At 23.6% G+C, this 13,940-nt stretch overlaps 3 protein-coding genes across 3 annotated transcripts; 1 reads left to right on the plus strand and 2 right to left on the minus strand.

The window, feature by feature from the left end:
- Nucleotides 1–968: 968 nt before the first annotated feature.
- Nucleotides 969–2,318, minus strand: PVVCY_1003980 (plasmepsin IV, putative; the record flags this gene model as incomplete). Its single annotated transcript, XM_008625843.1, has 1 exon — nt 969–2,318. The coding sequence occupies one exon, from the start codon at nt 2,316–2,318 to the stop codon at nt 969–971; it is 1,350 nt and encodes a 449-aa protein (XP_008624065.1).
- A 2,182-nt stretch (nt 2,319–4,500) lies between these two features.
- PVVCY_1003990 (conserved Plasmodium protein, unknown function) lies at nt 4,501–5,901 on the minus strand (the record flags this gene model as incomplete). The annotated part of the gene is made up of 2 exons (XM_008625844.1): nt 4,501–4,565; nt 4,749–5,901. 2 exons carry the CDS (start codon nt 5,899–5,901, stop codon nt 4,501–4,503), a joined length of 1,218 nt encoding a protein of 405 aa, XP_008624066.1.
- Nucleotides 5,902–8,188: 2,287 nt separating this feature from the next.
- On the plus strand, nt 8,189–13,924 carry PVVCY_1004000 (conserved Plasmodium protein, unknown function; the record flags this gene model as incomplete). Its single annotated transcript, XM_008625845.2, has 1 exon — nt 8,189–13,924. One exon carries the CDS (start codon nt 8,189–8,191, stop codon nt 13,922–13,924), a length of 5,736 nt encoding a protein of 1,911 aa, XP_008624067.2.
- Between the last annotated feature and the right edge of the window lie 16 nt (nt 13,925–13,940).

Raw genomic sequence — 13,940 nt, forward strand, 5'->3', positions numbered from 1 at the left:
ATATGCGAATAAATGTTTAGATAAATATAATATTGATCTGCTATCTTTTTTTAGATGTGTTTTTTTTTTTCAGTGATTTCATTTTTTGTTTATTATTTTTTATTATTTTTCTTTTTTTTATTTTTCTTTTTTTTAAGAATATATAAAAAATGTCAATGGTTCTACGATTTCAACTTTCCTATATTATTATATAAGAAGTAAAGTATTATATAATATTTTGCTACAAATAAAATATGCCGAATTTCTGCTATACTTATAGCTAGCCTCATACACAAAAAATAGATAGCTATAATAGATAGCTATAAAAATTAGCATAGTACTCTATCTATTATGCGCATAAAATAATAACGAGCATTTTTATCCTCACCAGCAAAGGTGAAAAAAAGAAAAGGTTTACATATGCTTTTATAAAGCATTTCATTTTTAATTTACAGGTATTATGGTCAGCAAATAATTATCATTTCAAATATAATAGCTATAAGCCGGTTTTAATGTCTGTCTTTTACACTTTCATCACACCTATATTTTATCGTATACACAAATTATTGATGAAATATAAAAAAGGCCGTAACAATATTCATTTAGAAATAAAATGAATAAAAAATTCCATGAATATTAAAAAATAAATTATAAAAAAAATGCATTTTAAAAGGTGCCAATTATGGCTATATGCATATATACATACGTACATAAACGCATAAAAAATGAAAAAAAAATTAATTAAAGATCTTAAAAATATATGCTTGTTAAAAATAAAGGGGTGATATTTTACTAATTATTTTTTCAATAGCGTATTATTATTTGTATGATATAAATTACTATCCAGTTATTGGATAGTTTTTTCTATCTTCTGGTACTATTATTTTTTTTGTTTTTTTAAAATATATACGATACTCACAAAATATATAAAAGCAGACATGTTACGGGTATGTATTATATATCATATATAAACTTTATTTTTTTTTTATTTAGTTTTTTGCAACTGCGAAACCAACTCTTTCGTTATCATAATCGAAGATAGTGTAGTATTTTTTAAAGAATACATCTCCAAGAATGAAAGTTTTATCATCAATATCTACATCTACAATTCCTAAAAGGCATAAACCGCTATCTGGGTCAAGATCAAGTAAGTAATGTTTTGGTTCAATAGTGTATGTTGCACCTTTAGATGAGAATTTTAGAGTTGGTAAGGATGAGTCGTCACATAAAGCAACTCTGAGTGGAAGGAAAGGTACTGGGATACTTACAATAGTATCGAAGAATTTGTCAAGGAATTTTGATGGGGCAGTAATAGCACTTGTACCACTATCAACAATGATATTAGAATTTGGAAGGGTTACTGAACCAAAAGCTACATCTAATTGAATTTGCCAGTATGCTTCATTGCTTAATTTTTCATAGGTAATATCACCAGTGTAAAAACTTTCTTCAATACCACCAATAGTGAAATAACCATCTGCATCATTTGCTTCTGGGAAGTAGAATGTGAATAATGCATTTTCAATTTGTCCTTTTTTTTTCAATTCAACAATAACTGGTTCTATACTTCCGACAGCTAAACTTTTCCATCCTAAACCTAATATACCATCAAATGGAGATCCAGAGTAAATTGGCTCTAAATCATCAGCTTGAGTAACTTCAATAAATTTGTATGGTATTGTGTGCTGTCCAATAGTAAAGATATCATTACTAAAAAAACCTTTGATTCCACCAGATCCATATACTATACTTACTGGTGTACCATCTTTTTCATATGTATGTGATTTTGATGAATCATAAGTGTGTTTATTTTTACAATTGTCTGATTTACATGATTTGCTTGGAACCCATAAGTTAGATGATCCAGTATCAAGGATGAATGAAAATGGTTGTTTATTATCTCCTAATTCTGCAGTACCATAAAACATTAAACCAACGGCTTGGTCTAATTCAATACCATCAGTATTTTTAGCAAGGTGCTCATGTTTTAATAAACCATTTTTTACTAATTTAAATGATTCTTTAAGGTAACTAGATACATTTTTATTCATTACTTTTTTTACTATTTTATCACGTGGTCTTTCGATTTTTGCACGAATAGTTAAATAATTAGAGTTTGCAATAATTTTATCTATATCGGTTTTGGAGGCATAATAGTTAGTTCCGACAATATATGTAAATATGGATCCAATTATGCAAATAAATATGATAAAATATAATGCTTGAAATTTTTTTTGAATTTTAAAGCTTTTCATATTATCAAATTTTAAGTGCCCAAAGGCTGAACCGTTTCGCATCAGCCCATTGGAATAGTTTTGTTCTTTTTCAGAGTATTCCATTTTCAACTAATAAAAAGAAAAAAAAAAAATTGAATATTATATATATGTTGTAAGCATAATAATGTAAAAATAATAGCATGAATTATATAAAAAAAATTAATAGCGAAAAAATATTTTTTTTAATGAAAAAAAACACGTGTACTTTCCCCCTTTAGCCATTATATATATAATTATTAAAAGGGTCAAGGGAAATTATCATGTCAAATATAATCGAAATTTTCCATTAGATAATATTATGTTTAAACTTACCTAAAAATTTCTTTAATTCCTAATAATATAAATGCTTTTAATTAATGAAAATAAAAATATAATTGTATTGTTTCCAATATAATAACAAAAAACATACAAATAAAAAAAAAATTATAATTATTTTAATTTTGTTAAAATCCTTTATTAATATGAAGAAATAATAAATTTTAAGGAAAAAATATAAATAAATTGCGTTATTATAATATATATAATAATTCAATCCTAAGATATATAGGCTAAAAAAATTTTTGAAAATATTATTATTTATTAATTAACCGTAAAAAAAATGTTTGGGGATAGAAAAGGGAGATAAGTTATTATAAAATATAGCTATATTAAAGAAAATTTTTACAAATAGTATTATAAATAAATTATATATTTTTATATAAATAAATATTATAAATTAAAAAAAAATATTTTTAGCATATACTAAAAAATTACGTATATAGGAAAAATATTTACATTTAAATATAACTTTTTTTGATCCAACTAAGAAAATATTTTCGACATTACCTGTACCCCTTTAATAATTTTTATTATTTTATTTTTCCGTGCTTAATATTTTTACTTTAGAGTTTATTAATATCCATAATAATATTGCAAATAAGTACCCGACAAGATTAATATTTTTTTTCTTTGAATAAATAATTTAAAATACAGGCTTGCCGTTTATAAAAAATACTATAAGCCATATATTGCATTATTATTATATTAAGGGCAAATAAAAATATTTAATCGGCGCCCTTATTTTGAAAAAAAATATATAAATATATTATATTAAAAAAGTGTATAGTAAGGGGTATATTATTTAATGTCGTGTATTATTTAAGCTGCATAAGTTTTAGAAAAAGTGGCGATAAAAAAAATAAATAAAGATAATGGGCCGGGGATGGCGATACCCTCAAATGTACATGCATACCATTTGATAAAAGCCCATTTATGCTTCTTAAAAGATATATAAATATTCCTAGTAATAAAAGAAAAATAGTAATAAATTATTATTATTATTTTATTTTTTTTCTTATGCATATTATATAATACAGTATTATGATCAATAATCTAGACCCCATACTGTGCTTTTAGGTTTTAGAGAATATTATGGGACTATGGTGTTAGCAAAAAAGCATAAGAAATAAAATGAAATTAGGGATCGATATTGCATTATTCTATTTTAGTAATAATTATATTGTAGTAGCGTACCACCATTTTATTATATGTACTAATAATAATATAAAATTTTTATAGCATAACCTTAGATCATTGCATAAATTTTTTATAATACAAAATTATTATTATTATTATTATAAAATATTTCCATAATTAAAAAAGTATTACATTTTTTTTTAATTTCACTTTATGAGACTCAATGATAACACTAAATCGAATTTTATTAATATTGTCCTCTTTTGGCACTTTACTCTGGTTTACTATTTTTCTACTTGTTTTGTAAGGCAAATAATAGCACATTTAGTATGACATTAAACTAATTTGTCTCGACTCTAGATATTATTCATTTCGATATAAGATGATATAATTGTTATTAATTATATTTAAAGAAAAACATACTTACAAAAATCTAAAAATTAATGGATACATAATAATTAAGTCCTCCATCAAATGAATAATAAAAAAGGCAAAAGGAAAAAATATAAAATATGCCTTAATTTATTATTTATTTTAGATTTATGGTGGTATATATTTATATGTGTATATATGTAACATTTTCACGATATAAAATTTATGGCAATATAGTATGCATGCATAATAAGTTATCTAAAGAGCCAATATATTTTTTTAGAAAAAAATAAATATATAAACATATGGATATAAAAATAATTCGATAAATATGATGAGAAAAATATAAGCATTAGTATCAATCATATTGTGGGCAACCATATATATGCGATTTTTTGTCTGATTTTAGCCTGGGGTCCTATTTTTGTAGTTTTTTAAAATTTGTGCAATAATTTATCCCATATTCTGTGGAATAGTACGTACCTATATAAATAAATTTAAATATGTATATGTATATATAAAGTACGAATGATTTATATACTTGTTTAATAAAATTATAATGTATTATGATATGCAAGTTTTAATATATTCCTATTTAATGAAAGAGTAATAAAATGTATTTACACATTTTTAGCATGGTAAAAATTTTATGAGTGTTCATCAAACCTGTTTCAGCGTCGAAGATGCATGCTAAATCTGGTGACATAATATGATCTGTTTGGCCACATATATCGCTCATAGTTTTCTGTTCTTTTGAATCAATAAAGGTCCACTTGCATTTATGTGATGGTTGGTGTTTTTTTTTTTCTCTTTCTTCTTTATCTATTTTAAATTTTATTGGAATACTTAAGTAAGATATTGGTGCCTTTTCTTTATTTATACGAAGATCGTAAGAATAATCATATATAGTTAATTGATCTTGAATAATTAAATAGAATTCTATATCAGTAATATTTGGTTTCCTTGCTGTAATAAGAAAATCCTTTTTATATTCCAATGTGGCAGCTACTGGAGACAATGAACTTAGTTCTATATATATATGTATTTTGGGAGGTATAATTAATAAAGCAATTGGATTTTTTTTAAAGCTACACATTCCACCTTTAAAAACCTCAACGCTTTTGGGTATAATCATAGTACCCCATGAAAAAAATTGTAAAAAATAGCTATATTTTCCATTACTGGAAGGAAGTTTTGGTAATTTCATAATATTAAATTCTTGATTTTGCTCATATTGCCCATATAATAAAGCCAAATTGTTAACAGGATTACAACAGCAAAATCCTTCATAATAATCAATACATGTCACTTTAAAAGAATCCTCATTATTAACTTTGCTAATAACTAGACATTTCTCTGGAATTATTCTAACAAATACATTACCCGAGTTTAATACAAAAACAGTTGGCCTCCATGACTTTGGTAATACTGGTAAACGTTGAGAGCTATGCCATGTTATAATATTTTTCGTAATTGGCAATTTTATTAATATTTTTTGCTCTCCTTCAATACCTAATATGATTTCACGACTTCGGTAAACTTTAATATCATACTTTCCACTTAAAGATGCTTCTAATTCAACTGGTGGTAATTTTTCGTGAATAGGGTTTAATTGAAGAAGCCTGTCATCATCGAATATCGTTTTTTTAAGGTATAACGGTTTTTCTAATCCAGTCCATGAGTTTCCATCAAAAAAATACGTCGAGGAAAAAATTTTTGCTTTATTTACGAGGTCATAATTATCAGGCACGTCGAAATTTTCATTACTATGGGCTGCTTGAAATGGACTAATTGAATCTTCCATATTTTTATCATTCATTTTTCGTAAATAAATTTTGTTACAGCAATGTATGAGATTAATAATTTGAAGAAAATTTTTTTTTTAATATATAATTTAATGCGGCTGTGAGATGAGGAATAGACACATATTATGATTATAAAACAAACAAAAAAAATTAATTAAAAAAGACAGAATGAATAAATACCTATAAATAAATATGCATAAATTAACAATCATAAGCAAACAAGAATAAATAAATATGTAAAATAAATATGTATAATATATTTATATATTATTTTAATATTACAAAAAATTAACCTTGCCGTGCATAAAAAGTTGTATAACCACATAATAAATATATATATTTTTTTTATTTTTTTTTTTAAATCATGAAAAATCGACCTTGCTGTGCATAAAAAGTTGTATAACCACATAATATATATTTTTTTTTTCTCTTTTTTTTTAAATCATGAGAAATAGACTTTGGCTTACATAAAAAAATTTATGAACATGTCAGATTTTTTTTGTGTGTAAAAAATAATTAGTATAGAGCTAGTTGGATATTTAAAATTTTTTACTCAATCTACATGCATTTTTTGAAAATATATAAAGAGGTTAATTTATATAATTTGATATAATTATTTATAAAAGCCAACACATTAAAATTTTTGTGGAAATAATATATCACCTTTTTTAAAATATATTTACTATTTATTTTTTTATTAACTTAATTTTATACTGACAAATGGGCATATTATTAAATAAAAGAATTGAAATGATAATTGTTTTCATGATGTTATTTAATTATAGTTGTATAGATTTGTTCTATATAAGTGTGTATTTTAATTAGTCACAAATTGTTTAATTAATTTAATTTTGGATGTTTTTATTTATTTCTTTTGAGAATATCTTGTCTTATGTCTCTTTAAAATTCATACACTATTCAAACAAAAAATTTTATCCTTTATAAGCTTGTCTAGCATTCGTATGATTATTATACCGCCAAATTAATTTTAAAGAGACACAAAAAAATATTACATATATGAGCTAATATAACAATTAATAAATTAATTTGCATGGGTATGTATTTATAAAAATATTTTATTGGCGTAAAATTGACGCATTAGTGTTGTTTCTGTTTGTTTATAAAAGAATTTTAGCTTGAAAAATAATTTTATAATAAACCCTAAAAGCCCATTTTTAAATATTTCATATTTAGGAAGCAAAAATATAAGTTATATGTAAAGCATACGAAAATTTAATTTTGGAGGCATATTTTAAAAATATAAATTTTTCCTTTTCAATATATGTATATATATACCATACAAAAAAGGGATTTTTTTAACATTTATCTTGTCTTAATTTACTTACAATTTTTGACAAACATAAAAATAATGTACCAACGTGCACATGCAAGTAATAATATTCACAACTGTATATTTTAGTATTTTTGAAGCACCAAATGGTAATTCAAATATGTTCCTATTTTCTTAAATAGTAAAATTAATGATGAAAAGGTTTTAACTTAGAAGTTAAATCAGAGTACCAGGTGTGTTTTTTTTACTAATTTTTGAAGAGTTTTTAATCCTCAATTAATGATCTATACAAAAAAATCATTGATTATCGTATCTATAAAATGTAAAAAAATATATGCAACGATATTTTAAATAAAGGGTAGGCATTCTAAGTAGGTACTATAGTTTGTGCTTATAGTGTGCAATTATTTTGCATATGAGAAGGTATCTATAAAAAAAATTAAATAAAATAGAAATTATTTTTAATGCCTATAATAAAATAAATATAGTTGTTAATATTGGTGTTGCAGTCAAAAAATTATAAAATTGATATATTGATTGTTGTAACACTTCAATTTTACAATAGGTATAAAAAGAATTTTTTTTTTTAAATTGAAATATTAAAAAAATTAAATAAATAAAACATTTATGTCTTGTTTCCCCTTTAAATATTTAGGATCCAAATCTAATCACACATAAAATATAAATGCTTGCATATTTATGCATTTGTCTATACTACAATTGATTCTACTTTTTCTATATAATTTTTTATATTATAAAGGAATGCATAGCAATGCTTAATAAATAGTTACACATTAAAAAATAATAAATATGTATATGCTCATTTATATAGGAATGTAAAATGTGTAATAGTTATATTATAGTAGTATGTTGTCTTATTGCATTTTAAAATGATTTAAAAACTAATAAAAAAAAACATTAAAAAGAAAGCTCGTTTTCTTTATTCTTTAGATATAAAACATAAAAAAAGGAAGAATATATGAAACAATTATACTAATGATATAAAAAAAATGAGAATAAATTGTAATGTTTCAAAAATAAAAAGGATACCTAATTTTCCAGAAGAAAATATGTTAAACAATTTTAGATGTAATAACATAAAAAAATCGAATCAAAAAAATAAAAATCTTCAATTATATGATATATCCAATGATTATTCCTATTTATATACAAGCTTTAACAGAAATGAAACAAAACATGTCCCATTTTCTACTAGCTCATTAGGAGAAAAAAAACAAAGTAAGAAGAAATTATTAAATCAAAGAAAAAAAAAAAATAAATATTATGAGAAAAAAATTCCACAATATTTTAAAATGAATAATATTAAAAGAAAAAATATAGATTCAAAATATAGGAATTCGTATCCAAGCCAATTGTGTAATGTTGTAGAACCATTATATCGAAAAATTGATTCTAATACATTAAATAAATCATATATAAAATGTCACATAAATAATAAAACTAATGACAGTTGTGAAAGTATAATAGAAAGCGTACCAATAAGATTGGGTAATTGCCCAATTTTTTGTGGGTCTACAAATATAAAAGAAAAATTTAAGGGAAGCAAATTAAAAGGAAAGAGAATGATTAGTTGTATAGGGAAAGAGGAAACAGAAAAAGACAAGGTGGATAGAATCTATAAAAATAATAAGCATGAAGACGTAAAAAAAAATTTGAACAAATTAAGAAATAAAAGTTATTCATTTATAATAAAAAATAAAAATATTGATGAAAATTTTAATTATTTGATAAATACTAAAATAACAAAGGAAGAAACTAAAGGGGTTAGTAATTCAAAAAAAGCAGAAGGTAATATTGTACTTAAAGGGGATGTATACAAAATAGCGGATAATCATAGACTTGAAGAAAATATAAAGAACAAAAATAAAATCTATGAAGAAATAAGAAAAAATAATAAGCAGATTAAAAAAAGAAAAGAAAAATATCCGATAGTAGATAGTACAAAATCTTACATAAGAAGTGGAAACAAAATTTCGATAAATAATAAAAAAAATAATGAAGCCAGTTTTTCTTCCTTTTCTTCTGTATGTTCAGATGAAATTTCATCTTATGATGTTTCGATTTTTGGGGAGTTGGATGTAAATTATGATTTAGACAGTAATAATTCAGATACATTGATGCGTGAAAATTCAAAAAATATAGCTAGTAAAAATTATAGATGTTGTAAAGGTAATACTAATTGGTCTACTACAAAAAATAAAGATATAGAATTAGGGATAGTAGAAAGAAATAAAAGAAAAGAAAAATGCAAAAATCGGGAGAGTTCAATTAAAGAAAGTAGAAAAATAAATGATTCCCTGAAGAATGAGGACAAAATAAACAATTTTAACAATGCCCGGAATAGTAAGAAATATGCCGATTTAGAAAAGATAAGGTATTATGAAATTAAAAAAAACAATTTTATCCAAAATTCGAAAAAATATGGCTCAAAAAGATTTGAACCTACACAGCGGGAAAGTCACACAAGAGCTAATAGAGACAATAGAAATAGCGGAAGTAGTAAAGGAAGTGTCAGACGTAGAAGATGTATAGAACGAACACGCGATAGAAATTTTAATAAAATATCTGAAATGAATTATAAAAAGGGATATAAACAAAAAAAAGAAATGAATTATGGGGAAGAAGAAGATGAAAGAAGAAAGAAAATGGAGATATACTTGAAAAGAAAAATCGATTTAGAAAAAAAAAGAGATAAAATGGATAAATATAAAACTATATATGGTGTTCCAAAATTGAAAAGAACAGAAAGTATTAATGAACACAAAAATATAGAAGCATACAAAAAGGTAAATGAAATAAAAACTGATAAAATGAGACGAAACTCAGATATAAGAATTGCCAACGAAATAAGAAATAGGGGAAAAGTATCAATTTCTAGTAGCAGTGGTCCCAATAAAATAATATCAGCAGAAAAATCATATGACAATGAAGATTACGATGAGAAAAAAAAAGACAAATTTTATGAAATATATTTTGGCTGTAAACAGGTAGACAAAATAAATTATAAAAAAGGTATCGAAAATGCGAAAAAAAAAATATATAATATTAAAATAATAAATGATAATAGTAAATATATAAGAGAAATGGAAGAAGATGCACTACTAAAAAATATAGATATACAGGAAACTGAAATCGAAGAAGATTTACACAGTACTAAATATAGTTCAGATATGATTACACCAAACGATAAAAATGGAAATGGAAAAAAATGGTTTTCAAAATATGATATGAATTATGAACAGCGTTGTTTGTACTCCTCCGATGAAAAAGATAAAAATAAATTGAGTAAAAGTTATGTAAAAAATGGAACTATTAGCCACTTCAATGAATATGACAAAGGAATGAAAAAAAAAAAAATTGAAATAGTACAAAGTGATAGTGACAATTTTAAAATTGAGAATAAAATAAAATTACCAATAAACTTACTAAACAGTCAAAATGAGAAAAACAAAAAATGTAAAACATTTTCATATGCTCCCCCAAAGGTAATTAATTCAGTTGGAAAAATTATGTCTGAAAATAAAAAACCGAATTGGAAAGACAGCAGGAATATAAAAAATTTAAGTAAAGCAAAATCTTCAAATTTATATGAAATTATTTTAAAAAAAAAGAATCAAGAAAATAAAAATTGTATGATCGATTCTACAATTAGTTCTTTTCCTAGTACTTACTGTCACATTGAGGAAAAGGGTCGTAATAATTATGCATATTTTTGTAAATCCTATGAAACTGAAGATAATAATTATTATCCAGATGCTAATACTGTGAATAAAAACCGACATATTTTTTCTAACATTAATAATAGTTTTAAAGCGAAAGAAGATGAAAAAAGTAAAAATAAAACCAAATCAAATAAAAAGGGGATCAAAAACGAGAATAAAAAAAACAGCCAAAATTTAAAGAACAATAAAACATGGCATACAATTCCGATAGAAGAAAAATTGTTTCTGAACAAATCAGCACAAAATAGTGGTGGTGAAATATATTCTCTTAACTGCCAAAATACCGTGTTTACTTTCCCTCGTGAATATTTAGATAGTAGTGAAAATTTAAAAACATTCAAAAAATCGAGGAGCATTTGTTCAGGCATATGCATAGACAACAGTAAAAATAATGAGAATGAGATTCATCGAAATAATAGTGACAATAGTATGATTTATATAAAAAAACAAAATCGTCATAAAAATGATTCTGCTTTTAAGCTTCGAGCTCACTCAATTAATAATAAAATGAAAGAAAAAACAAATGACAAAAAAATAAATGAATTATATTTTTATAAAATGGGTGAAAATAAAAATTTTAGGCACACTTCAAATTGTTTTTTATCAAGATGTAGTCCAAAATGGAATAAAAAAATAAACTCAGAAAATGTCAACTGTTATAGTTGTATGTTAAAAGATAGTAACAAAATTAGACATCAAAATAATGAGTGGAATAAATTTAATTTTTGTTCTGAAGTTCCGAATGAAATGCAAAAAATTAATAACATAAAAATTAGATGCATATCTAAAAATGAAACATATAAAAATGGTTTATGTAAAAATTGTTTGTTTTCACCATGCAATAATTTAGTAAAAACAAATAGTAAAAATGATAGAACTAAAAGTTTATTTTCAAAATTATTTTCATACATAAAAAAAAATAGTCTATGTAATGAAAAGAAATACAAGGATTCTATAAAACGGAACAAATCAGAAGCATTCCCATTTTGTACGGCGAAAAAAAATATTAAGACACCTCATTATATTTGTAATAATAGATCCAGATCTTCTGGGTATTATATTGATGTTTACCCAATAAAAACAGAAGCTAGAAACAATTCCGATGTTTGCTGCTGCAACAAATTTATGATTAATAAAAAATCAGATTTTATTCATGTTCCTTCAGATGTAAAGTATATTATTGATGCGCCAGATGGTTTCGTAAAAAACAAACTCAATAATAAACTATTTAGTGATAAAATACTTGAGAATAAAATTAAAAAAAGTACTTTAGGCTTAAATGCTAAAGAAAAAGATAACTACTATACCACAAAAGTGGCTACTAATTTAAGAAGGGGAATAAAATGTGATAATGTCTTTACAAAAAATGAAGAAATAAATGATGGATATATGAAAAGGACATTATCAAAAGGGGGAGAAAAACGAAAGGTAAAAGGAGTTGTAAAAAAGGGAGTAATGAAAAGTAATTGCAAATATGTTTTAAAAATAAATGATCATAATCGAAATAATAATAATACACTATATTGCAATGATACTACAATCAATTGTAAAACCAGAATTTTGAAAAATAGCAATGAACATATAAATAAAACTATATTAGAAAATGAAATTGATATCCCTAAAATTGAAAAACCAAACTTTTTAAAATTAAATTTATTTGATGAGAAATACGAAATTGTAAAACAAACCCCCCAAAAAATGAACATTAATAATGATCTTGCTAAAAATCGAGGAGCAAAACGTCCTTCAAAATATGCGTCTAAATTGACCAAATTGCAAACAATGAAAGAAGAAGGAAATAAATTAAAAAAAAATTTTAATAATATTAATTGTGAATATTCTAATTTAGGTAGGAATAGACATGCAAAAAGTTCAATAAATCAAATCACCAAAGAAATAGATAGAGATATTTTTATCGATACCAACGACAGTTACATTATTAATGATCAGATAGTAGGAAATATAGGAACGGCTTGTAATAAACCAGGAAAAAATAATAATAATGAACAAATAGAGAATAGTTATGGGACTACCAATACATTTGATGAAAGTACGCAATTGAATAATCCAAATAAAGATTATAAAATTTTTATGGTAAGAAAAGGAGATAGTAATAAAAATGTCATAGAAAAAAATATTTTTTCAAATGGTGTGATAGAAAATAAGTTGCCTTTAACTAATAGTGAAAATAGAAGAGGTACAAAGTATGTAGAAAATAATGAACATAATTTTTGTAAGTATAAAAATGGTGATTACAAAAATAATAATTCGTTTGACAGTATGGAAGGAAAAACTATTGATAATTATTCTTCGTGCTCAAATGAAAACATATATTTATGGGAAAATAATAATAATATTAAAAAAAATGAAATAGAGAATTATGAAGATGGAATGATTAACTATTCCAAAGAGGAGAGAAATAATATTGACGAAATTGAAAGTGACGTAAAAATGAACAACCCAATTAAAGAGTGCTTGAATGCACCATTGAACTGTTTGAATAAAAAATTAAACCGTTCAGCGGAAAATATAATTAAGAAAATAATATTAAATTACAAAAATGTTAATTTGAAAAATGTGAATAATGACAAATTAAACAATCATGAAACAAAAGTTAGTACGAATAAATGCATTAATAAAAAAAATATTCAAAAAAATATAAAGAATAAATTATATTTAAAAGCTAACAAAAATGTAAACAATGAAAAAACTGACAACATTGTCAATGATATGCCAAATATAAGACACACACAAAATTCCGATAGTAATTTTGTCTTAAAAAATAATAATATAAATTCTCAAAGAAATATTGACATAAAAGCTGATATGGACAATTATAAATATGAACAGTTCAGAAAAAAAAATTATAATATCATAAATAATAGATCATGTTCATATAATGATTGTATTTATCCTGACCCTAAAATATATTTTTTAAATAATGATGAATCGTGCATAATTATTGAATATCCAAATATAAAATATTATATAGTATGCCCATAAAAATATAATTTTTTTT

This window comes from Plasmodium vinckei (genome assembly GCF_900681995.1).
Source record: "Plasmodium vinckei vinckei genome assembly, chromosome: PVVCY_10".
Taxonomy (NCBI): domain Eukaryota; phylum Apicomplexa; class Aconoidasida; order Haemosporida; family Plasmodiidae; genus Plasmodium; species Plasmodium vinckei.